The 27,110-nt window shown below is 43.2% G+C and overlaps 2 protein-coding genes across 3 annotated transcripts; both read right to left on the bottom strand.

The window, feature by feature from the left end:
* Positions 1-89: 89 nt before the first annotated feature.
* Positions 90-1,947, bottom strand: RBM8A (RNA binding motif protein 8A). 2 transcript variants are annotated; one of them, XM_058309611.2, is made up of 6 exons: positions 1,803-1,947; positions 1,415-1,474; positions 1,205-1,279; positions 893-1,029; positions 418-554; positions 90-299 (listed from the first exon to the last, which is right to left on the bottom strand). In XM_058309611.2, the coding sequence occupies exons 1-6, from the start codon at positions 1,867-1,869 to the stop codon at positions 254-256; spliced, it is 522 nt and encodes a 173-aa protein (XP_058165594.1). In that variant the 5' UTR covers positions 1,870-1,947; the 3' UTR covers positions 90-253. The 2 variants fall into 2 exon arrangements, with proteins under 2 accessions (XP_058165594.1, XP_058165593.1); XM_058309610.2 differs by having other exon boundaries at positions 1,205-1,282.
* Positions 1,948-4,514: 2,567 nt separating this feature from the next.
* LIX1L (limb and CNS expressed 1 like) lies at positions 4,515-26,435 on the bottom strand. The gene is made up of 6 exons (XM_004480490.5): positions 26,084-26,435; positions 15,218-15,381; positions 12,646-12,786; positions 8,100-8,195; positions 6,961-7,038; positions 4,515-6,660 (listed from the first exon to the last, which is right to left on the bottom strand). The coding sequence occupies exons 1-6, from the start codon at positions 26,373-26,375 to the stop codon at positions 6,418-6,420; spliced, it is 1,014 nt and encodes a 337-aa protein (XP_004480547.1). The 5' UTR covers positions 26,376-26,435; the 3' UTR covers positions 4,515-6,417.
* Between the last annotated feature and the right edge of the window lie 675 nt (positions 26,436-27,110).

Consider the following 27,110-nt stretch of genomic DNA (forward strand, 5'->3'; position numbering starts at 1 on the left):
GGAAAGTGTCTTCATAATGACCCACAATGCCTTACTGTAAATAGTGCTTCAGAGTTTCCAATGTTAGAGCAAGAAAGTAATTTTAAATGTAGAAAACAAAAATTGGACATTTATTCATAACTCAAAAGAAACACTTAACAGGTAGGATAGGGATTAAATATAAGCATAACAAGTTGTACCCCAGCCCAATTTCTCCAAGGCTGCATGATCAAATGCAATCTCTGGAAAGAACACCTGGACAATGGAGACCCTGTCAGCGACGTCTCCGGTCTGGACTCCTGCTGCGTCTTCGGCCACCTCTAGAGAAAAGGAAGGGGATGGGGAAGAGGGGACACCATCAGAATGATATTATACAATGTCCTTGCTCTGTTTTCACTTACAATCCTTTCATCAAGATAGCCCAACTCTCCACTTTACCTCCTCTTGCCCTTGGGTGGGCCCCGAACAAAACACCAGTCTACGCTGATTGGCTGTCCCATCAAATCCTGGCCATTGAGTCCTTCCATGGCAGCCTGGGCCTCCTTGTATGTTTCATACTCAACCAGAGTATACCCCTGAGAAAGTGAAAAGACATATATCAAAACCTTCCCATATATCAAAACCTTCCTATTTCACCAGGTGTCACTGGATAGCCTCCTCAAGTCTATACACATTTTTAAATAGGGAAAGCTATAAACTTAAAAAAAAAAAAAGTTTATCATTTATCTCTGTTATACATACAAGATGTCCGTTTCTGTCTGTCTGTCTCTTTGCTGTGCAGAACAAATCAATTCCAGTGTCATTTTATTTCAGCTTTGCTCTTGGCCAAGCAGGGCAAACATGGGAGAACTAACTACTAATGCTGCCTAAGAGTTAGAAGGCAAAGGACGCAATGAAATGTCACTGAGGATACCTTCAAGTACCCCGTGCGCCTGTCGAGATTGAGGTGGATGTTTTTTATTTCCCCATACTCGGCGAATTTGTCGTGGATGTCTTCTTCGGTGGCTTCCTCATGGACTCCAGTGACAAAGAGAATCCAGCCTTCCACAGCTACAGAAAATAGAGGTAGGTTGTTTGAGCACATCAGAAAAAACATTAGGGGAGTAGGGTGGCCGCAGACTGCAGAGCTTGGTTATGTCATGTCCAACCCCATTCCTACTGGATTTTATTTTATTCCTTCCTAACTGCCTACAGACAAAGATCCCATAGGCTCTGTTTCACTTACAGCGTTGTGGTCCGGGCTCATCGCCATCCTGCTCCACGCTGTCGTAATCTTCACGCATCCGCGCTCGGGACCCTTCTTCTATAAGGTACATACACGAGATCACCAGTAATTCCCCTCCTTGCCCATGATCCCCATGAGTCTGGATGGGGCCTCCAAATCTTGTAGTTCCCACCGCTTTAGACCATTCCACCCGATTTTCCCCACACTCACCAGAGCCAAAACCGCGACCCTTCCGTTTCTTCGCTTTTTCTTTCAGTTTGTGAATGCTCTCTGGAGCCCCAGAAGAAAAATGAATGAGTAACAAAGGCAACAGCCATTTGTAAGAATTGTCTCTTTTCCAAGACACTGTGTGAAACGCAGACCCCACCGCCTTCAGTCCCAGTCCCGGTCCCAGTCCCGGTCCCGGTCCCTTCCGCGTCCCCTCCCGGTCCCGCCCCGCTGCCAGTCCTCCTAAATGGGGCGGAGACTCTGAATCCAACCGGAACCCGGTTCCCTGGCTCCCATCCTCCCTGCTGCTGGGGAGAAGGTATATTGTTTTCCTATTACACTTTTTAGTCGCACCTTCCCCGCTTCCCGCAGCCGCCTCCACTGTCCTCACCATCCCCGTCCTCATCCATAGCGAAATCCTCGCCCCCGGCCTCATGAAGATCCAGCACGTCCGCCATCTTGCCTTAGTGCTAACTCGTCTGTGCCGCTCTGGCTCTAGGCACCTCGGGAAACTGTCGCGGAGAGTAAAGGTCGCCGGCCAGTGTTGACCAATCAAAGACTAACTCTAAATCCCGCCCCTGGCGCGGTGAAAATACACAAATGGAGGCGGGCCTAGTTCGGAAGATGCCGGAAGTGCCCCTGTAGCCATCTTGAGCAGGTCGCGTGCTGAATGCAGCGGCGAGTGAGGGTCAAACTAGGTGGGTGGGGAGAGGCGGAGTCAATGGCGCCCCCCCCCTTCGTTACCGCAGTGATGAGAAATACTGCCGTCAGTGAAGTCCGGCCTAATTTTTCTGTTACAGGGTTGCTTTTTGTCGCTTTTCAACCGAGCTATGAATTGGAGGTTGAAGAAAGTTTTTTTCCCCCTCATAACTTCCAGGGCTGTTCCGAGGAGCAGCCCAATTAGTGATATAAGCATTAAAAAAAAAAAAAAAAAAAGTTTAGAAAGCTGCCTCAGGAACGTACTGCAGCTCGAAATTTCTCTTAAAGGAAACTAACGTTGCCTTTGAGATACGTGGTGAGACACGGATATCGACATGTTTAAGCTACTCCCAAACTCTGTCTAGCTTGTCTGGAATTAAAAACAAGAACATGGTCTTACACAAAACGGCTTTTAGCTTTCTTTGAGGACGGTGCAGATATTTAACTTCTGAAAACTTGAGAGTTGGGCAAAACCCATACTAACCCCAAATTCTGGAATTCCAGTGTAGGCTTTCAACAATAGGTTCACTTAATAATTTATTAATCAAATGGTTCTGAGTGCCTATGTGTGTGTGTAACATTAGACAAAGTGCTGGCAATACAAGGACAAATAATTGCGTTATCAGCAATCACTTTATACATTATGAAAGTGATAATTGCCATCACAGACAAAATGCTATGGCAGTCAGTGCAAAGCAAGAGTTTCTTATAGAACTGGGAGTAAGGAAGGTCTCTGTGAGGGAGCACTTTGCATTCCCCACAGTAAGTAAAGTGATCTTTAAAAAAAAAAATCAATTGGCCACATCTTTATTAAATACCTTCCCCTGACATTTTGTTGTACCTAGATTAAAACTCAAGCTCACATAGCTTGCTCCGCCTATGTCTCCAACCTTTCCCCTCACACACACACACCAATCTTGTCCTCACCAGTTAAATCAAGCTCTTACTATTTTCCCTCAACTATGGCGTGCTCCTTTCCATCTCAGGGCCTTTGCACTTTGTTCTTCTAGTTGTTCATATTGCTGGTTCATCCTCATCCTTTGGGTCTCAATACTGCTATCACCCAAAGAGGTCTCTCCCTTCTTACCTCCTACCCTTCTGGTTATTTTCTTCACAGAACTTCAGTCAGAATCTTTAATAACTGTTTTACTTTCCAACTTAACGTCTGTTTTCCCCACTGCATGTAACCCTCATGGCAGAGATTCTTATTTACAGCTATATCCCCAAAATTTAGCCTAGTGCCTACCTCCTAGGTAAATTTGGTAAATATTTGTTTAATGAGTGAATATCAGAATAACAAATTTTATGTCTCATGCTTTGTGCCTGGGAAATAAAGCTGAAAATGCAGTTTATGGTCAAATCTATGCCATGCAACTTTTTTTTTTTTAAGGTTTATTATTTATCTCTCCCCTCCACCTTGCTGTTCTTCTTCCTTGTTTCTTTAGGAGGCACTGATGTAGGAGGGAGGTGCCTAATCGCTTGAGCCACCTCTGTTCTCTGCTTTGCTGTGTCTCTCATTATGTTTTTCTTTCTTGTGTCTCTCTTGTTGCATCAGCTTGCTGCACCTGCCTGTCGCATCAGCTCACTGTCTTGCTCATCTTCTTTAGGAGGCACTGGGAACCTCAACCCTGCTTTGTTATGTCTTTTCTTCTTGTGTCTCTTGTTGTGTCATCTTGTTGCATCAGCTTGCAGCTCGCTGTATTCTTTAGGTACTGGGAACTGAACCAAGGACCTCCCATGTGGTAGGCAGGAGCTCAATCACTTGGGCCATGCCACACTTCTACACTCTCCCCCTTCCCCTCCCCCTCCCAGAGTTGATAAGAACATGAACTAAGGTAGTAAGTATAGAAAGATAGAATAGGATGTTTATATTGGAGGTAGACACAACAACAACATGCAACTGCTTAGATCATGGTAGGGAAGAATTAAGCATGAATCTGAGGTTTTTAACTTAAATAACTGGATAGATAATGATTCCAATAACGAACCTGAGGAGTCAAAGAGGAGCAAGTGGTGAAGATGGGTTTTATTTTGGATATGTGAGTTTGTGAGTTTAAAGTGTTTGTGGTATAGTCAGATAGTGATGTCCCACACATGAAAATACAGATGTAAAACTCAAAATAGGTTGGGGTGGAAGAATTAGATTACAGAATTATGTGGATGGTGGAGTTGAAGCCACCATAGTGGGTGAAACTGCCAGCAGGAGTGGGCAGAGCTAGAGAAGAAGACCAAGGACAGAATGCAAGCTCCCTAAATGTCCGATGAGGGGGAAGGCAGCCTTCCTTCCCCAGCAGTACAGTCTTATTTCTTCCATCCCCCAAAATTATTTTCTGGTATATATGTGAAAGAAAGGATCATTTTGGAGCTCCTCTGTTCATAGGTTTCAAGAAAGAATCAATCTGGCTCACTAGTCAAAAGTCTATTTTTAATTGTATAAAATTATACATATCAAACACATAAAAATTACTGAAAAGATAAGTAAAATCTTTAACACCTAAAGTGGACAGATCAAGGAACAATTTTTCTCAAGTTCTTCAGGATCTTATTGGTTTGGTATTTGAGAAAAATAAGTCCAGCAGGTCCCAAGACAAGTTCTTCCTACAATTCACACCCCATAATACTTCTTTCCAGAAAAAAAAGAGCATAGGAGAAACTGGAGGGTTTATGATTTCTGGGTTACAACTATTAATAAAAACAGAATAGACACACTTATTTAATGCAGAATACAAGTTTCTACTCCAGCCCTCCATGTGGTTCATGGAATATATAGATGGTGCTTAGAGAATTCAAGGAAGCCCTTTACAAGCACTAACACAAGTACAGTGGGATTCCTCATCTCGGATCCCGTAAGTACTGGTTACCAAGATGATTTCAAAAGCAAGAAAGCTGCCTTTCATCTTACTCCTATGTAATCTAAAAAAGCAAATTGTAAACTGTTTCCCAACCTATTTCTAAAAGCAAACTCTGTATAATTGTTAAATGGACAAGTCCAATTGCAGGAGCACTAAATTTCTTAAACTCAGTTTAGAAAGTGCACTAAGCAATATAATATAAAAGACACCAGAGAAACAAGGGAGAAATATATCTTAGAAAACCTCCCAAAAAATTCTCTAAAAGGAGAACACTTTATTGATACTTCAGATAATTTCTCTTCTACGTCACCCAGGAGAGAGGTGAGGGAAGAGAACAATGTTAAAAACACAAATAGTTGATCATTGATTTTCTTTCCCCATTTGCAGTCTCCCAAGATTCCAATTAGGAAATGCTATAATATCAAAATCTCATCTAATTTTCTCGATCAACTCATACTCTAATAAAGTAGAGGAAGAGGAAAAACAAAAGAGAAAACAATGAGAATCTCAGGTATAAACATCTAAGGTAGAAAACAGCAGCAACTTAGAGAGAGCGAAAAGAACATGGCCTTCACCAAATAAGACAAATGTTTCCGAAAAGCAAAATAATGGGAGGAGATCAAAGAGGGAGATGTGTTTTACCTTCTACCCGTCTCTCCAGGCCGGGAAGTCTGAGTGCTTAACTAGGTTGAATGAGCAAAGAAGGAATGAAATGGGAATATTGCAAGGTAAACAATATCCCCTTCTGTAGTATGGACGGCATCCGGAAATGTCGAGTTGATATGGTATAGATACTCCCCAGAAGCAACTTAGGTAGTAAAGCCCCATGAATTGTGTTTATAATTCCTCTCTTGTTCCTGGGCAGTTTTTAAATATAAGAAACCAGTTTTCCAGGTCCTTCCAAATAATTAAGGTAAAGAAGCCTTGAAATAAAGTAGCATTTGGAGTTAGGGAAGGAGTAGGGTGATGCTCGTACCAAGCAGGTCCAGCTCAAGAAAAACCAAAGCCAAAGGCTTCATACTCATACCCTGTTTGAGTTCAAGAGAGAGCAATAATGAGGGTAAGGGCAAGACACATGTCCTTACTCAGGCTATCTGTTCTTTTAAAAGAAGGAGGAGACATGAATACTTACTTAGTCAATTGCTTTGTGCTACTGAAATGATTATACAGACTTAAGCTGGGAGTATGGAAGCTAGTAAAGCTTCAAAGATAGCCTTCTCTTCTTATACAGTGGAGAGGGGATATTTCAAATGAAGCTACATCCAAAAACTGGAAGTAAAAAAAGGATATCTTAGCAAATAGGAATCCAGGTGTAGAATTTGCGTGCACACGCACGCACACACATATATATTTAAGTATAAAATTGAGAAAGTATTTACAGAAATCATCCTAAATCTTAAAAAGGAGAAGTACAAAAATCGGCCTGGAGAAGATGGGGAGTATATGAGTACATGCCTAACAGTTGGAAGGATGCATATTGCCCAACTGCCCAGCAGCCAGCATGAGAATATCTTTCTTCTCCTTGTGGAAGCGCAGCTCCTTGCCTGCCAGCCGGGCTTCATCCAGCTCCCGCTCAGTGGAGGCCAGCTCTCTAGACAGTGCCCCTGGCACACTCTGCTCCCGGCTCACCCAGTCCAATGCCATTTGGTGGCGAATATCATCATCCAGGGCTCGGTGTGAATAATGAGCCAGCACCTCCTGGTGGGGGAGAAGAATATGAACCTCACGGACCAGGTAAAAGTTCATACTAAGCTGACCCAACACTTAGCCTTAGAGTCCTAACTGAAGCCAGCACCTAAAATCTCCAAGGAGATTCTTATGGGAAACTTCCCCATAGAGGAAGCAAGGCAGGCAAAAGAATAACAGTTAAGATTTAAATAGGTGAGAATAGGGCAATTAAGCGTTCACAATCCACAGCCTGGTAATCATAGGCCCATTCATTTCTAACACAGAGGGCACTTCAAAATTGTCCTTCTGCCACCCATAAAATCTCCTTACCTGCCGAGAGCACTGTCTTTCCCTCATGGCCTTAAGGCTGCCATTCCAGTGCAGCAGTTGAAAAACTGTCATTAACTCCTGGAGGAAGAAGATATGAAGTGCCAGGACAATGATTTTAAAATGGGAGTTTGCATCATATTTACAGGGGGAGACTTTTACAAAACATATTTATGGAAAAATCTCTCTTCATCAACTCTGATAAATGCCCTTAGGAAAATGAAGGTATTTATATTTTGAAAAATATTATATTATAACCATCTCTCCTTTCCTTTCCAATTGAGTATCAATGAATTTGGGATTTTTAAGAGGTATTACCATTTCTCTGATAAAGAATACCATACCTTAACTTAAAAAGAGAGAAACCATGGAGTCTACATGTACTTTAAAATCCTCATTAAAACAGAAGCCATCTATTTTTGGGCAAATGCAGCTGCTTTGATGGAATGCTATTTATATTTGAAAAGTATCAGGTACTGAAAATGAGATGTAATGATGAGCTTTCTAGACCAGAGAAACTTAAGAAGTTAGAATGGCTTATTATTCCCATCAGATCCATTCCCAGGAAAGACCAATGCACAAAGCTTTAAAAATACATTAATATAGTGCTTTATTGACTATAAAGTACTTTTATTCCAACAATTCTGAATAATGTTATGGCCTATGAAGTAATATCCAAGGGGAATAGGGGACTAAAGGAATGGGAAGAATGGGTTAATTAGGAGAAAAGAGCCTAGGGAGGAAGCAGATGTGGCTCAAGCAGTTGGGCACCCACCTACCACATGGGAGGTCCCAGATTCAGTTCGTGGTGCTTCCTAAAGAAGATGAGCAAGGCAGCAAGCTGACACAACAAGGATCCACAATAAGGAAACACAAGGAGAGACACAACAAGCAGGGAGCAGATGTGGCTCAAGCAATTGGGCACCTCCCTCCCATATGGGAGGTCCTGGGTTCGGTTCCTGGTGCCTCCTAAAAAAGAAGATGAGCAGACACAGAGAGCCCACAACAAACAGACACAGAGAGCAGAGAGTGAGTGCAAACAATGAGGGGGGCAGATAAATAAATAAAATAAAAAAGAGCCCAGGGCCACAGAATCAGGCTGACCCGGGTCATTAGAGCCAGGGAAGTAGGTATAACACTACCTGGAACTCCAACATTGACTTGCCCTTGTTGGATTCCAGCATGAATCGGAAGGCACCAATCCCTGTATTTGGGTTGTCAGCCTCCTCCCTGTTGCCCTGGTAATGGAGGGAAAGAAAATTTTTATTATATTAATCCAATGTATTTATAATATTATTTTCACTGTAATCAATATAAAAATTATTAATGAAATATTTTACATTTTTTCCTTGTTTTAAGTCTTCAAAATCTGGTATCTATTTTACATAGCATATGTCAATTCCTCCTGGCCCCATTCCAAGTGCTCAGTAGATGTCTGTGGCTAGTGGCTACCTACTGGTCAGCACAGACCTGAGGGATCCAAGGTCCACATTTTAACTGGGTGGTAGAGAAAGGTCCACCTGACTTCCCCTATTTTACAAAGGGGAAGCACTGAGGCATAGAGAAGAGCCCTGATTTAGCCAAAATAATGGAGTGGGTTCAGCATACAGGACTGAACTAGCCCAGAGGACAGTCGGGCAAATGCATTTCAAAAGGAAACAGTAGGAGACAGAAGTGTGGGAAATTCCGGGTGGCAGTTTGGCCTGGACTTTTGCCTAGTGTACCTTCTATTGTTTACCTGACCCTTCAGGAATAGAACTAAGACAAACTGTCCTCACCGATGTTTAAAGCAGCCTTAATCACAATAGTCAAAAGGTAGGAAAAAACCCAAGTGTCCATTAACAAACAAATGGATAAACAAAACATGATTCATGCACATAATGTAATCTTAATCCACCATAAGAAAGAATGAAGTTATTAAATATGTTGCAACATGGAAGAACCTTGAAAACATTTTCAGTGAAATAAGCAAGGCACCTAATGGCAAATATTGTATGATATCACTTAGATGACTAGAAACAGTAAATTGCAGAGACAGAAAGTATTAATATATTAGAGGTTACTGGGGGATGAAGATGGGGGGAAGCCAACTAGGGTATACATCGGAAGCTGCTGGCAACCAGAATGACTGCAGGGCAACAGGGATCCATGAGCCTCAAGCTTTGCCCAACCAGACCCCACCGTCACCTCCACCCCAGCTCAGGGATCACTTTTTTTTACATACCTGTAATGTATTTGGAGTACACCAGAATATCAATAAGCTTTGCCTCATATGATACTTCCATACCTAACATGGGTAAACCAACTCCAATTCAACTGACTTATTTTTTTTTTAGATTTTATTTACTTTTTAAAAAGTCTCTCCCCTTCCCCCCAGTTGTCTGCTCTCTGTGTCCATTTGCTGTGTGTTCTTCTGTAACTGCTTCTATCCTTATCAGCCCCACCAGTGTTTCTTTTCGTTGAGTCACCTTGCTGTGTCAGCTCTCCGTGTGTGCGGTGCCATTCCTGGGCAGGCTGCACTTTCTTTCGCGCTGGGCAGCTCTCCTTACGGGGTGCACTCCTTGCGCGTGGGGCTCCCCTACGCGGGATACACCTCTGCGTGGCAGGGCACTCCTTGCGCGCATCAGCACTGCGCATGGGCCAGCTCCACACAGGTCAAGGAGGCCTGGGGTTTGAACCATGGACCTCCAGTGTGGTAGGCAGATGCCCCATCCCTTGGGCCAAGTTCGCTTCCCTCAACTGACTTATTTTACAAATGAGAAAACTCAGACCCAGAGAGGCTAGGTAATTTATCAAAAAACATAGTATACATAGTATCAGATTGTTTGCTGAAAGCAAAGACTGTGGACATCACTCTTTACACATAGCTAAGACTGAATGAAAATTATTCTTCTGGAGAATGGGATTACACTGGGATATTAATAAGAAATCCATTAAATTCTCAATTGTTTGGGTTAATCAAAGAGAAATAGTGCCATGGGAATAACAACAGCTCACGTCTTAAATCGGGCATTCTTTACCAGGGATCCATGGAAGGGGTCTGTGGAAAAATTTCAGGGGGGTCTCTGAGCTTGAATTGAAAATTCAAAAAACATTACTCTTTTTTTAGTTAGGCCAGTAATTTATTCAGGTAGTGAGTAACGAGGAATGGGAGAAAATAACAGACCATGGGTCCCAGGTAGAACGTTATTCTTGTGGGGACATGTTGGTGTGATATATTTATTAAATAATGCACAGTATAGTGTGGACTTAGTAAGGGGTCTGTAGTTTTCACCTGACTGGCAAAGGGGTCCGTGGAACAAAAAGGGTTAAGAACCCGTCTTAGGGAAGCAGACTTGGCCCAGTGGTTAGGGCGTCTGCCTACCACAGGGGAGGTCCGCGGTTCAAACCCGGGGCCTCCTTGACTCGTGTGGAGCTGGCCCACTTGCAGCGCTGATGCGCGCAAGGAGTGCCGTGCCACGCAGGGGTGCTCCCCGCGCAGAGAAGCCCCACGCGCAAGGAGTGCGCCCCGTAAGGAGAGCTGCCCAGTATGAAAGAAAGTGCAGCCTACCCAGGAGGGGCACCGCACACACGGAGAGCTGACACAACAAGATGACGCAACAAAAAGAAAATACAGATTCCCAAGCCACTGACAACAACAGAAGCGGACAAAGAAGAACACTCAGCAAATGGACGCAGAGAACAGACAACTGGGGTGGGGGGGAAAGGGGAAAGGAAAAAAAAAATAGAATCAGTTTTAAACACTTCATAGTAGACTCTGCTGGTGACCTACCCAACATCTATTTCCTTCTTCTTCCCTTCTTAACCTTGTTCTAGTGTCTACCCTTCACCCAGGTGCCTCAGGGAAGAGTGATTTTATCCCAACTCAAGAGGTTAAATCCTAATCCACTGTGTCAGTAATTGCTTTTAAAGTGGAAATTCTGGACTTTGGGAGGTTGAGGAGAGGTCTGCTCGGGTCTTTAGGGAAAGAATTCCTTACAATTAATTAGAGATATTAAAAGGATAGCCTCTTTCTGTCTCTGGATGTAGTTATGTCTGTATTTAATGCCTGGAATTCTACAGCCATCTTGTACCCTGAGAGGAGTCAGCCCAAGAGCAAAGCCAACAAATAAAGGGTGGCTGGGTGAAGGAGAGATGGAAAGAATCTGGGCTGATGGATGATGACATCCTTGATCCACAGAGTCAACCAGCGCTGAAATCTGCCCTACTTCTAGACTTCCTGTCAGGTGAGATAATACATTCCCTTCCTTTATTTATTTCCTTAAGTCAATATGAAGTGAGATTTTCTGTTACTTATAGCCGAAGATAGTTAAACAGATAACTCGTGCTAAGTACTTAAACACAAGATCTCTTTTATCCTCATAAGAACCCTATATGATAGGTATAATTGTTACTTATCCTATTTTCCAAATGAGGAAACTGAGACTTAGATTAAGTGACTTGCTCAAAGTCACATAAATAGTAGAATCATTTCAAAAAAATGTATTCAGAGCCCATGTTTATAACCACTGCACAGTCCTCTTTCCACAATCCAAACTAATGTCATTTTATAATACATTAGGTGACTTAAGAGTGGAAAATGTACTTCATAATTTTAACTGGCTTTGATTAATATAAAAATATTTTCATTCCCTACAGCTGCTGGTGATCAAGGCAAACCATAATGGCAGAAAAACAGATGGGTCCTAGGTAACAGAGGGAAGCCAATCTATGATTTAAAATGTTCAACAAATAATCCACAAAACAGATAACTGAGACAATTTAACATAATTAACACAAAATTACATTGTAACCAAAAGCAACAAGAACATAAAAAGAAAATTAGTATGTTACCCTATTAACGAATTTATGGGTGAGGTAGGAAGGTAGTATTAATTTAGAAAATAACCTTCCAAACCAGGAAAGGTCTAGAAGTCTGATTGGGTTCCAATCTTGGCTCTATCACTTACTAGTTATGCCACTCTAGGCCAATTACTTCACTTCTGTGTTTTTAGTTTCCTCATCTGTAAAACAGAGATAATAATTGTATTTACATCTCACAGGATTGTCATGATGACCAAATGAGATAAAATAATAAAAATCACCTAAAATAGTGTCTGACACAAGGTAAATACTCAGTTAAGATTAACTGTGGTTATTATTATCATCATCATTTGAAAGAAGGGATGTTCTTTTTAAAAAGAGTCAATAAATTATTTTCCCCATTCCTAAAAGGAAAAAAGACAGGACACTGTATCATAAAGGGCTTCTTTATTAATAAGATGACATAATGGAGGCAGGAGACAAGTGACAATAAAAAACAGGCATGTAAAAAAAAAGAACAGTGAAGGAAAAAGGGACTAAAGCCTTAAACCAAGATTGGGAAAAGCTAAATTCAAATTTAAAAAAATTTTTGGGGGGTTTATCTCCAAAATTCTACAAATCTTGAATTAAAGGTTTCAAGGTACCAAAGACACATGATGAAAGAGACAAAACATCAACAAACACATAAATACACATAAAGAATTAGAGACTGAGACATAGGCAGCATGTCATACAAAAGACTGACAGAGAATAAACAAAAAAGAACAGAGATGTAGACAAGAAAGAAAACAAGAATTCATGCTGTTTCCCAGTAATTTACAAGACTTTCCAAGAGCCAGTTCTCCCATCCCCCACGCTCCTTCCTTCCAAGTCCAAAGAACTTACGTTGAAAGATGCCAGGGCCTCAGAGACACTCTTCTCAATGAACTCATCAGTGATTCTCCGGGAAGGATGTTCATTAAACACAGAGTTCATTAATGCAATCTTTGCAGCACTCCGCCGGGCCTCAGCTTTTGTGGGACAAAACTAGGCAGGGGAGAGAGAGAGATAATATGTGTGTGTATATATGCATCTGAGAAGAAGAAAAGTGGGAGGGAAATGATTAGGATAAAAGACATTTGGATTCTCTTTGGATAAATCTGTTGTGTTTAACCTACTCTCCAAAGTTTTTACTGTAAAATGGTTGGGGAACTTGCAAACACAACTTGGAGTCAACATCCTGAAGTCATTAAGGAGCTGGAGACAGCTGTAGCCCATACCAAACTGAATGCAGAATGAGGAAGGTTGCTGAAGTCAGCATATAATCTTTGGCGAAGAAAAACACCTCTGTTTAAACTGTCAACAGAATTAATTACTCAAAAGCTAGATTGTAGCCAGCCTGTTAGAAATCCGTACCATGTTCAGGTGTTCTGCAGACAGGCAAGGCTTTTTGGATCCTTCTAAAGAACCCAAGATTAGAACAAAGTCATGTCTAGGCTGCTTCTGCAGAGGAGGCCTCTAGGCTATATCAGAAGTACCCATTTGGGATTCTTGGACTTTACTTTTAACTGTGAGCAGACACTTCCCAATTATGTAGTCACCCAAAGGAGTTATCCCTGAAGAGAGTCTAAGGTCTGAAGAAGGAATTTATCGTCTTTTTTTCCCCTTCCAGTGGCAGCAAGGTGGAGAGAGGTGGCCAGGGGAAGAAAATCCAACCCAGGGAAAGCAAGAGATAATGAAAAACTAGTTCATGTTTTTACATTGTATCCAATATAGAGACCATAAAGCAAGTCTGATTTCTCAGGACTCTTAAAATATTCAACTTCAGATCCATAGGCACAATATTATTCCTTTGTCATTTATAATTAGGATTAAAGGAAAGGAAGAAGGTGATATTACAGTTTACAAAGCTAGACTGATAATGTTCCCTAATTAACCATCCTTAATAATCCCCGATTTCCTTTAGTAAACAGCTAAAGGAGCATAAAGAGCTTGCTTCTTCAGTTTCTGTTTCTTCTCTCTGTATTTACTAGCCTGATGCTCAATCTCCTATACAGTGCTATTTTTTAAAAAGTCATCTGTGAAGAAGACCACTGGTCTTTTTCAGGAGAAATTTCACCAGGCAAAGTGAATACAAAAGGTATAAGCTAAAAGGAACCAAGAAAGATAATTCCACTCTTTCAGAAAATAACAGAAATCAAATTATTATAATGGTCCATATGGCATTGCCATAAAATTATCAAATCCATATTCAACAATGTGAAGAGATGATAGGGGTAAGGAAAGGTCTTATTCCTTAAGAAGAGAAGGCGTAAACATTAGTCATTCTAGGCATATATTTATTTCTCAGAAATGGCTGGTGTTTTAAGGGAAAAAAATCATCATCTTATTTGCAATGAAGCTTCCTTAGGACTATTTCTGTTTGAGGCAGGAACTGGCTGCAATGAGGCTCATTTATGCAACAGATATATTAAGCACCTATTATGCGCTGGGCATTGAGTTGGGTGTTAGAGATTTAATACTGAGCAAGAGAGAAGACAGACTCCATCTTCACCCCTGTGGAGCATAGTTCACTAAGAGAGACAAACAATCAATTACAATATGTTGTGATAAGTGATATGATAGGGGAAGTTCAAGGTATGCTATGGAAGCACATAGCAGAGAGTCTAACCTCATCTGAAGCTTACTCAAACCATATGGGAAACTGAACAAGATTGTCTATTTTCTTCTCTAAGTTCCTACTCATATTCTATGTAGAAGGCTGTCTTCCTGTGTGCAATGCCCAAAAATGCATCTGTGATGATAATATCCACACTAGTCAAATTATCTATGATAGCAACCACTATTTTCCTCCTCATAGATAACAAGTCTTTCATATAACTGTAGACTGTTAATACTAGAAAGACTTTAGAAATAATCAAACCTATCTCCTTCATGTTAGATATGGGGAAACTGAGGCCTAGAGAGGTTACCTAATTAGCCCAGCTGGCTGTTAGGGAAATGAGTATTTGGATCTCTGAATTCTTAGATGAGTAGTAGTTCTCTCAACCATACATACTTTTGATCTCTTGGAAAACTCAAACATTACTTTCTTTAGTAATTGCCTATGAAAAAGGACTGGGGGTAAGGAATATTATTCTAAGTCTTCAAAAAGAGATGGCAAGAATTTGGAAGGTAATAATAGAAGCTGGAGCAAAACATGGGTTAGGTCCTGGTGGTGTGTATATTGAGTAAGGGCATATTCATAATTGCTCAGATTAAAAAAGGGTTTGTGTTTTTGCAGGCTCAAAGAAAAGCAGGCAGTTAGATTCTTTTGCAGTCAAATGGGCCTCAGATGCTTGCCAGAATGATTTGGCCAGAATGGGTCCGTTTCTGAAGGATGTGATTTCTGAACGGGATTTAATGGCCAAAGCAATGAAGAAAGCCATTACCAGCACCTAAGCACTTACATTTGTTACTGCTGCCTGGCAACTCTTACCTGGAAACTCCCAAAGCAACTTCCCCCAGGCAGGGTGACATAGCAGACATAGGGAGGGCTGTTGGAAGGCACCATCTCATAAACCACTAAAGCCCCATTCTTCAAGTCAGCCCCACGGGACTGCTTCATCTGCCAGAATTCCTGAAGCGCCTCCACCACATTCACTATAAAGAGAAGTAGGAAGTTCAGCAATGAGAACCTCAGGTGGTGCTGTTCTTCGATACAGTACCTGTACCTACATTAGGAGTCCACCCCTCAGCTCCCCACCTATCCCCGTTTAAAAGCAGTTACGTTAATTAACCTAGACTGTACTGTGATTAAGTCTATTTACACAGGAAGACCAAAGTATGCCTGGCCTCTTCCTCTACCTCCCCAGTTCTCATTTGGATTAGTCCTAGACACCAAAGGAGAAAAACTTAAATATTGGAGGTAGAGCTTCCAAGGCACAGACCATTAGCACTGCCTGATGAAGTCCAAGTAGATTATTCCACAGTTAGTCAGATGGCCTAGAATAATAATAAGCACCAAAATAATGAGTACTAACATTTATTGAGCACTTATTATATGTCAGGCATTTTTCTAAGGGCTTGATTTTTTTATTTTTATTTTTTTAAGATTTATTTTTTATTTATTTCTCTCCCCTTCCCCCCTGCCCCAGTTGTCTGCTCTCTCTATCCACTCGCTGTGTGTTCCTTTGTGACCTCTTCTATCCTTAGCAGCAGCACTGGGAATCTGTGTTTCTTTTTGTTGCGTCATCTTGTTGTGTCAGCTCTCCGTGTACACGGCACCATTCCTGGGCAGGCTGCACTTTATTTCACGCTGGGCGGCTCTCTTTATGGGGTGCACTCCTTGCGCGTGGGGCTCTCCTACGCGGGGACACCCCTGCGTGGCACCGCACTCCTTGTGTGCATCAGCACTGCACGTGGGCCAGCTCCACACGGGTCAAGGAGGCCCGGGGTTTGAACCGCGGACCTCCTATGTGGTAGACGGACGCCCTAACCACTGGGCCCAGTCCGCTTCCCTCTCTAAGGGCTTTACCCATTTATTTGTTGTTTTTTCAAAGATTTATTTTTTATTTATTTCTCTCCCCTTTGCAAACCATCCCCACCCCCCGGCCCGCCGGATGTCTGCTCTCTGTATCCATTCGCTGTGTGTTCTTCTGTGTCCTCTTGTATTCTTGTTAGTGGCACGGGGAATCAGTGTCTCTTCTTTGTCGCATCATCTTGCTGCGTCAGCTCTCCATGTGTGTGGTGACACTCCTGGGCAGGCTGCACTTTTTTCACGCGGGGCAGCTCTCCATCCAGGGCGCACTCCTTGCATGTGGGGCTCCCCTACATGGGGGACACCCCTGTGTGGCAGGGCACTCCTAGCGCACAGCAGCACTGCATGTGGGCCAGCTCTCCACACGGGTCAGGAGGCCCTAGGTTTGAACCCTGGACCTCCCATGTGGTAGGTGTATGCTCTATCAGTTGAGCCATCTGCTTCCCTACCCATTTATTTGTAACAACCTTAGAAGGTTATTTACAGATGAGGGAAATGAGACATAGAGAGGTTAAATAACTTGTGCAAGGTTTTAACAGTTGGAGCTAGAATTCAAACCCAGGTAGTCTTGGTTCCAACATCAATGTTCTTAACCATTAGGCAGTACTGCCTCTCAAGGAAATATGGCCCTATTAGCCATTCTCCAGCCTATGCTTCTGGAGGGCAAACCCATGGCCAGATTCCTTTTCCATCCTGGTCACCACAAGTGTATATTATGGGAGAGAGCTTCTCTTCTGAGGCTTTACTGGGTATAAATAATTTTTGGAGCAAGTGTATTCTGGGAAATACTCTTCCATGGGTCTCTAGAGTTCCTTCACATCTTCATGGATATGAAAAGAATGTTGGTTTTATCCTAAGAGCAATAGAAAGCTACTGAAGAGTTTTATTTTACTTTTTTAAAGATTTATTTTTTTTAAATTTATTTATCTCACTGCCCCCCCCCCCCCAGTTGACTGTTCTCTGTGTCCATTTGTCTGCTTGTCAGAAGCACTGGGAATCTGTGTCTTTTTTTGTTGCATCATCTTGCTGTGTCAACTCTCTGTGTGTGCAGCGCCACTCCTTGGACAGGCTGCACTTTTTTCATGCTGGTCAGCTCTCCTTACAGGGCACACTCCTTGCGTGTGGAGCTCCCCTATGCGGGGGACACCCCTGCATGCCAGGGCACTCCTTGCACACATCAGCATGGCGCGTGGGCCAGCTCATCACCCGGGTCAGGAGGCCCTGGGTTTGAACTGTGAACCTCCCATGTGGTAGGCGGATGCTCTATCTGTTGAGCCAAATCCGCTTCTCCTGAAGGGTTTTAAATGGAAAGAGGGATGATATTGGGTTGCCTAGTACATGGGAAGCAGGTGTTCAACCACTGAGCTATACCAGTACCCCGTAATTTTTTTTTTAGGTTTTGGGGATTGAACCAGCTCCCCTGAGTTCGTTTTTTCCTTTGTTGCCTGTTTTATTTTAAGGAGGCACAGGGAACCAAACCCAGGACTTCCCATGTGGGAAACAGGTGCTCAACCACTTAAGCCACATCTGCTCCCCTGTTTTCATAGTAATAAATTATCACACATGCTCTACAATATCTTGTAACATGACCACTCTCCTTAATCTCAACAAGGACTCATTTATTCATTCTTTCATGTTATATTTGTTCAGGTCTACCAAGAAGGAAGACACCAAGATTGGAAAGACTTGCAAGAAACTTATTGGGGAAGGAGTAAGAGAAGGCAGGGAGAGCCTTCAGACCACAATGAAGGTCTGACACCTGTGGAAGGGGAGAGGGAAGGAAGGAGGATTGGGAACAAGGCCATTCTGAGAAAGGCTTGGCCAAGTCAGTGGGAAGTCCTCTAGCCAAAGGAGTTCCACATTTCACTGGAATATGCCTGCCTTTGTACCTCTGCTGTGCTCATCATTGCTGGAAACAGCCTTCAGGAAGTGTGGCCTCAGTGCAAATGTGGTGATGGACCCAGAGGGGACAGCCACTAAGGCTGTCAGGTAGTTATGCTCCCTACAGCAGGAGATCTGAGTAGTATGTTTTTATGGCTGCTGCATACACATTATGCAAAACTTTTAGCACTTAATAGGTACATGACTCTATGCTGGGCATTAGGGATGCAAAGATGAATAATATGCATTCCCTGCCAGCAAAGTGCTCAAAAATCTAGTGATAGATAATAAAATTTATTTCACCAGGGAAGCAGATGTGGCTCAAGTGATTGGGCTTCCATCTACCACATCAGAGGACCCGGGTTTGATCCCTGGGGCCTCCTGGTTAAAAAAAAAAAACAGTGAACCAGTGTCCGCGCGGTGAGCTGAGTGCCCGTGCAAGCAAGTCACACAGCAAGATGATGATGCAACAAAAGAGAGACAAAGGGGAGAGTCAGGTGAGGCACAACAGAAACCAGAAACTGAGGTGGCACAAGTGACAGGGACCCTCTCTCCACATCAGAGGTCCCCAGGATCGAATCCCAGTGAATCCTAAAGGAGAAAACGAGAAGAGAAGACAAAAAGAGAAATAGATACAGAAGATCACACAGTGAGTGGACACAGACGGCAAAAACAGCAGGGCATAGGGAGGGGAGGGAAAAAAAATTTATCTCACCAGCTCTGCAACTGAAATAAGTATCCCATGTACCAGTTAGAGTTTGAAAAGCAGTATAGGGAATCGGATTTGGCCCAACAGATAGGACATTTGCCTACCACATGGGAGGTCCAAGGTTCAAACCCAGGGCCTCCTGACCCACGTGATGAGCTGGCCCATGTGCAGTGCTGATGCACGCAAGGAGTGCCATGCAGGGGTGTCCCCCACATAGGGGACCCCCATGCACAAAGAGTGTGCCCTGTAAGGAGAGCTGACCAGCTCGAAAAAAGTGCAGGCTGCCCAGGAATGGCGCCACACACACGGAGAGCTGATATGGGTGCTGCTGCCAGGAATACAAGCGGACACAAGAAGAACACACAGCAAATGGACACAGAGAGCAGACAACTTGGGGTGGGGTGGGGAAGGGGAGAGAAAAAGAAAAGCAGTATAAGCTGTTTTCTAATACTCTACATTTAACTGACTTTTTAGAATGTTCATTTTTCCACTAAAAGACAGCATGAAAAGGAAATTCTTTTTTCCCACCCTTAGTTTTGGCAGGGGCTCTTCAAAGGTCACTGCTGCCCGGAAAACAGCCATCTTTGTTCTTTCAATTGAGATCTTTTCAGCCCCAGTTCCCTCTCTGAAGCAATTTCACCAATGCACTGAGTGACAGTGCTCCTCTAACAGGCAAACCATGGGGAGAATATTAGAATAAAGAGGAAAGGGAGGAGACCACTATAATGGGGAAGGTCCTATTCAAAAACATATGTCCATTCTCTATCCAGTTAAATCTCTCTTGGCACAGAATGCATGGATCATTTTTAAAGGATTACTCATGGCCAAAAGGAATGTGAAATCTTATTTCAGAAATCTGAGAATGGAATGGGAAAATGGAGAAAGTGGTCAGGAAATAAAAACCACTTGTGATCTGTATTTGAAAATGGTTATAGACTCATTCAGTTTTTTGTGTTTTTTTTTAGGGCAGAATGGTTATTTTTATTTTATATTAGTCATAATAATAAAGTAGTATCTGTTCAAGATCCTAAAACTTTAAGAACTGAATTTCTGATTTGCAAAAGTAAATGGTGGGTGCTTAGATTTATTTAAGAGAAATTTCTGTCTTCTCATCATTGGCATGATGGACCTGAGACATTAGGAAATATGAAAAGTAGTGGCTGCTGCTTTTGTTGTGCACTTATAAGAACATTTTAGCACTAAAAGACAACCTTTGAAGAGATGATTTAGTGTCAGTATCTCTTGGGTCAAAAGAAGACTAAGAATAAAAGAGTTCCCAATCAGTTTTGAAAATTTTAACCAAATTATCAATCCAGTGACTATTTGGAGATTACGCCACCAGAGGGAGTGGGATTACATTTGTTTGTTTGTTTTTAATCCATCACTAAACTCATTCAGTTTTAGAGTTGGAAGGGATCAACTAGTCCAACTCAGGATAAGGTCACAGAGCTGGGGTAGGATGCCAATGTTATTTCCAATTTGGAACTCATAACCCAGAATCTATGGTTCGGTCCATGGTTGTGCTTTATGGGGGGTTACAAAGCCCCATAAAAATTTAAGTAAAATTGTGAGTATGTATGCATATGACTGTGTGCGTGTTGTAGGGAATGCTCATAGTTTTTATCGGATTTTCAGTGAGGAACCACGAGTGTAATGGTTTACATAAGGATTGTTAAAGAAGAGAGAGGTGGAAGGGTGGAAAGGACTGAACTCCCCACAGCTGACAATTATAATTGCTTGGTGGAAGTCACTGACAGGTGCTGGCTGAAAGGGACAAGCAAGACCAAGACGGTGAGGAATACTTAACCGCTTGTACCTTAACGTTGAAGAAACACCCAACAAAACAGAGTAATTTGGTTTTTGCCCTTAGGTGATAAAATAATAGATGAATGTCGAGTGGAACAAGCAGTACAGATCATACACCCACCAGGTAAAACGACACCTGAAACTATAGTAAAACTTTTACATCATAAAAAAAAAATTTTGTGGTGGGAGAACATGGATAAACAGATAATTAAATTGAGAAGTGAGAAGGTTCTTCCTCAGCACACCCAGGATGGCTTGTCCTAATTCACATTATTATGCAGGATAAGGAAGCTGATTAAAAATATTTCATCTGAAACTTCAATCTTTAGAAGGTACCTCAACACCAAATATGCTACATGCCTTCTAACGTCTATGTATTTATTTTATGCTTATTTCAATAAATATGTATAAAGTATTCTCTATATGCACAGAACTGTGCTAGTCAATGAGAAAAGGTACTTCCAGTCTAGCAATTTGTTAATTGGTGGGCATGCAGACCCATTAACATAAAATTACAATACGGTTTTCAGTGCATTTCAAAGCAGAAAAAAAAAATCAGTCTTCCACAGCACTTCTACCCATATTTCCTTGATACTACTTAAAATAAATGCTAGTTTTCCCCCAAAGATTCTCTTCCAGACCAATCCCAGAAAGACTGCTGCCACACAACCTGTTGAAAATAAGTAATGGAAAAGCCAAAGTACTGGATGATGGTTTATTTTGTTTGCTCAGGGACACCAATGAGTAGGGTTTTTTGTTTGTTTGTTTCTTTCTTTCTTTTAGGTACCGGGGGCCGGGGATCAAACCCAGGACCTTTTATGTGGTCTCTGAGTTGTTTTTTTCATTTATTTTGTGGGGAGGCATGAGGAACCGAACCTGGGACCTCCCATGTGGGAGGTAGGTGCTCAACTGCTCGAGCCACATCCATTCCCCCCTAACAGCACGTTTTATAAAGAGATCTATAAAATATATGCAACTCCTAGATAGGGCACTATGCCACTATGCCAGAGTTTAACATAAACATATAGACTCTTCAAACAACTACACAAATCCAGAGCTATCCTCAAGGAGCAAGAGATCGTAACTCATTCAACAGGGAGGGAGAATAGAAACCCACAGTGAGCAGACTCCTTGGAAGTGAGGAAGTGTGAGGCACTAGTGACTCTGGGATGCTCTGATATCCAGTGGGTGTAACTTTATATGGCAAGGACTTTGCAGATGTAATTAAATTAGGATCTGGAAGTGAGTGGATTATCTGGATGATCTGGGCAGGCTCTAAATGCAATCACAAGTGTCCTTATAAGAGGGCAGCACAAGCAAGAGGAAAAGGCACTGTGATCATAGACAGAGACTGGAGTGATACACTCACAGGTTAAGGAATACCAGGAGCCCTCAGGAGTTGGAAGAGACAAGGAACAGATTGTCCCCTAGAGCCTCTGGAGAGACCACAGCCCTGCTGACAACTTGATTTTAGCCCAGAAATACCAATTTCAAACTTCTGACCTCCAGAGTGATGAGGGAATAAATTTCTGTTGTTTTAAGTTCCCAAGTTTGCGATGATTTGCTACAGTAGCCACAGGAAACTAATACAGGGAATAACACATTTCCAAAAATTTGAACTATTCAGACCAATCATTTTAACTCCACAGTCACTTATAGGCAAAGCTGCCTACAATTCTGAGGAAAAAGAACAATGAAACAGGAAATACTCCACAACCTAGAGAAGTAGCTGGGCACAATCTCCAATTACATAGCCATGCTATAACATTAAGGGAGAGCAATAATTCCGATAAAACAGGGTTGAAGAGAGCAATGCAGTTACAGAGCAAGGAAAATGACTTGACCATTCAGGCAATTATGCTAATTTAGGGATTGCCAGCTGTCAAACATCAGAAGAAGAGGACTATATGCCATGTGGAAAAAGGGGGCAAAGGATACATAATGCTAACAATACCTATCATATTAACAGTTTTCAAAACAATTCTGGATGCACAGTAATAGCGACCACTCATTGAGTACCAACTATAAACTGTGCACTTTACAGTCACTATCTCATTTAATCCACACTAAACTATTAAGACAGGTATTATAATGCTCATTTTATATAAAAATAAACAAGGATCAGGCCACAGTGGCAGAACCAGGATTTGGATGCTGGTTTGCTTCAAAGTCAACCCTCTTTCTATTGTACTCTCCTGCTTCATTAAGCCTCACCACACTTGCTCTGTAAAGTGGACCGTGAGCTCCATGGTTGTCTTGTTCACCAATGCATCTGGTGATCAATAAATGGCGTCTGAGAGATTAAGCAATTTAGCCAAGATCACACAGCTGCTATTGATTAAGGTCCTACAGCATACTGAGCTGTGTATGTGTCTTGGAAAGTGGGTAGGTAATAAAAGGACAAACAGGTGAAATATCAGAAGAGTTTTTGTATAAATCCTGAGATCCTAGATGAGTGAGGGTAAATCTAAAGATTACAACTAGAAAAGAGTGGATTTGGAGCAGCTGAGAAGATAAAGGATATGCACTGAAGACGGTACAGTAAAGACTTGATGGTCTGGGAAATAGTCTGGGCAAAGGCCAAAGTACGTTGTATTCAGGAGAACAGAGCCAGCCTCCAAATACCTATGCTATCAGGCACATGGGTATGTGGGTACATGCCAATGACAGCTTTGCCTACTAATCGAAGCAGAATAAGTGATTCCATGTGGTGAAAGGCTCCTGAGCCAAATCAGCAGAGATTCTGCTTGCCTGAAAATGAACTATCTGCCAAACTCTCCCAAAGTACTGGCTGAATATCCAGACTGGAAATGAGAAACTCAAGAATTATGAGAAGGCCTGTGGTGAGAGGTGGGGAGATTGGAGGAGAAATCACCAGAGTCTAAAGCCTAACTGATTGTTCTTTGTCAGCACAATTCCCTTGTTTCCCATCCTTTCTATGGAAATGGAAAACGTTTTCACAAACAAGAAAAGATATATTCTAGAATTTTAATAAGCACCTGGAAATTTCCAAGAGGAATTCTTCAGGTTTAAGACTGCTACTCCTGGGGAAGTGGAGTTGGCTCAACTGATAGAGCATCTGCCTACCACATAGGAGGTCCAGGGTTCAAACCCAGGGCCTCCTGGCCCGTGTGGTGAGCTAGCCCATACGCAGTGCTGCCGTGTGCAAGGAGTGCCCTGCCATGCAGGGGTGTCCCCCGCGTAGGGGAGCCCCACACCCAAGGAGAGCCACCCCGTGTGAAAAAAGTGCAGCAGAGCTGATGACACAGCAAGATGATGCAACAAAAAAAAGAGACGCGGTTTCCCAGTGCTGCTGGATAATACAAGCAGACACAGAAAAATACATAGCGAATGGACACAGAGAGCAGACAACGGTGAGGGGGAGAAATAAATAAAAAATAAATCTTTAAAAAAAAAAAAGAGGGAAACGGACTTTGGCCCAGTGGTTAGGGCGTCCGTCTACCATATGGGAGGTCCGCGGTTCAAACCCCGGGCCTCCTTGACCCGTGTGGAGCTGGCCATGCGCAGTGCTGATGCGCGCAAGGAGTGCCGTGCCACGCAAGGGTGTCCCCCGTGTGGGGGAGCCCCACGCACAAGGAGTGCGCCCATGATGAAAGCCGCCCAGCGTGAAAAGAAAAAGCAGCCTGCCCAGGAATGGCGCCGCCCACACTTCCTGTGCCGCTGACGACAACAGAAGCGGACAAAGAAACAAGACGCAGCAAATAGACACCAAGAACAGACAACCAGGGGAGGGGGGGGGGAATTAAATAAATAAATAAATCTTTGCCCTTCCCGTGGTCTCCACCTATAGAGTCCCAAAGCTGCAGGACAGTAGTAGATGGCAGTTCCATCACACAGCCCTGTTAAATGTAGGAATTAACCTGGAAAATAACTATATCCCCTCACGATGCATTTGCGAATCACATCTATTTGCATCCCTAACACCTAGCAGTGTGTCTGACCCATGATAGGGTTCAAAATATATGAAGAATAAAGGGAAACTGATCATAAATAAATCATTGGGCACATACAGCAAAATGGATCTAAAATCTATTTTCATAGAAATCTTTGCGTTTACACTGTCAGGATTTAAGAATGGGAGAAAATGAGATATGTTCTCCCTGGGAAAATAAAAACCAATAAATTTGAGATATTAAATGGTTTTTAGAAGGTACCCATTATGTGTCATTTAATCCACATCACAACCCTTGAAGAAAGTGAAATTTAGCAAAATTAAGCCACTTCACCAGGAACATAGCTGGTTGCAAAGATTTAATCTGGCTTATATCCAGACATGTCTGACTCCAAAACTTGTGTGTGCTCTTTTCACTGCACTTTCTCAAAAACAAAAGAAGTGATAACCATCGAAAGAAAGCCCTGCGAACTCTCTCTGTATTATTGTTAAACTAGAAAGTTAAAGATACTGTCATTTCCCGGCCAAGCAGGATGTGGCCAAGCAGACAGAAGCAATGTCTCAAAATTCCAGACCTAAATTCCATATTCCACACCCCTCACTATATATTCCTTATTACTTACACTGAATCTGGAAATGAAACTCAAGAGGGAAATTCTACATTGGTTCAACAAAACAACAAAGGAAAATCTCAAATCCCCCTTCCCAGAAACCCTAGAAATTAGGCATCTTTAAGATGAAGATTTCTACTGGAAATAGGGTTTCTGCCTGGCTCATTTCCACAGAATTTAACATTGAGGGAGCCAAGGCCTGGGATTTATCCTCAGTTTCTGGGCAAGGGCCAAGAACACAGTCAGCCAGACAGAAGCCAGGGTTGTGGGGATCCATAGTACAAAAGACACCAAAGTGAGGTACTAAGTCGCAGGAGTGCCTGGACTTGATAGTAAGGGTCCCAGATTTAAGGGCACAATTATTGAGTGATTTGTGAAAGCGCAAAGGTTATCTAATTCCCCAGCAAATCTGAAGTTGGATTGGAAGTCTTGGAGTGAAGTAGCAAAAGGATTAAAAAGTCAAGGTTAAGGAGACAGAATAAAAACACGGGAACCCCTTGGGGAATTGCTGAGCTCACAGAAGAAAGACTGGGGGGTTCGGATTGAGAAATGTCTTGAATCTAAACTAAAGGATAGGATATCACAACAAGGGGATGGGTCCTCAAAGACAGCTGTTAAGACATTAACTTACTGGAGAAATTCCATTTCTGAAGGAGAAAAGGTTGAGAAGCAAAGAGGGTTGTGTCGCTCGAGAATATAGTAGTAACTCAATAAAGGGGGTGGTGGCGGGAGGCTTAACGCGTGTTTGTGTGCGGTTGCGTGCGTATGGTAGCCCAGAAAGAAACTCCCCAAAAGGATATGCATGACGGCTCTGCGCCAAGAAAAGCGATCTGATGGCCTGGGAGTGGGGGGGCGAGGCTCTTTTACAGAGGGTGCCCCGCAGGAGGTCAGACCCGCAGACTCACCTCGGCCATAGCCCTGCGTGTGCTTGGCGAAGCTCCTCACCACGGCCTCCACCGCCTCCCGCAGCACAGCCGGGCTGCCGGCGGCGCCGGGGGGCAGGGGCAGCCCCGACGCGCCCGACAGAAGCAGCGGCGGCGGGGGCGGGGCGGGGGGCGGCGGGGCCGGCGGGGGGCCCGCTGGGGGTGTGGCGGCGGCAGCCGCGGCCCCGGTCACTCCAGGCCGCAGCGCTCGCAGAGTGCCCCTCCCGCCCGTGCCCACTCCAGGCTGCAGGCGCTGGGCCCGCATCGTCTCCATCCCGGCCGCTGGTGGAGCCACGGCCCGGAGTCCGCCAGCCTGGCGAGCTAACGGTCCCAGCCACCCCCGCCAGAGAGCGCCGGGGGAGCGAGGGCGGCGCCGCCGCCCAGCAGTCAGCCAAGCCGAAGCGGAGACTAGCCGGGCCCTATGCCAATCATCGGCGAGGAGGCGGGAGCTGGCGGGCTCCAGCTCAGCCATAGGCCAATGACTGAGGAAGGCGGAGGTTCTGCGCAACCAACTGCAAAGAGAAGAGGCAGTATCCTCTCAAAGGGAGAAGCAGAGCCTGGGCGCATCTTTGGGAATCCCGTGGTGAGTACAAGAAAACTGGCCAGATCCCTGGGGCGGAGCTTACAGAAAAAAATAGGACTTGATAAAACAAAGCTGGGGAAAATTGCAGACAGAACGAGAGGATTCTTAAAGATAATTTGTCCGATCACTTCATTTTATAGATGTAAATGAAGAAACTGACTCAGAGAAGTTAGGTCAAGATCACTCGCAGTTGGTGGGAGAGCCAAGGCAAAGAAAGATACTGACATTTAATGAGCATGTACTTACTCTATGTCAGACATTATGTAATATATTTTACTGCATCGCCAGCTCAATTTTATTTTACGGATAAGGAAGCTCACTTTCAGAGAGCTTAAAGTGCCCAAAATTAAATAGTTAAGAAATGGCGAAGAGGGGTTCAGAAATAGGACTTCTGATTCGCAGTATTTTTATCTTTTCACTATACCA

This window comes from Dasypus novemcinctus, chromosome 13, assembly GCF_030445035.2.
Source record: "Dasypus novemcinctus isolate mDasNov1 chromosome 13, mDasNov1.1.hap2, whole genome shotgun sequence".
In the NCBI taxonomy this organism is placed as follows: domain Eukaryota; kingdom Metazoa; phylum Chordata; class Mammalia; order Cingulata; family Dasypodidae; genus Dasypus; species Dasypus novemcinctus.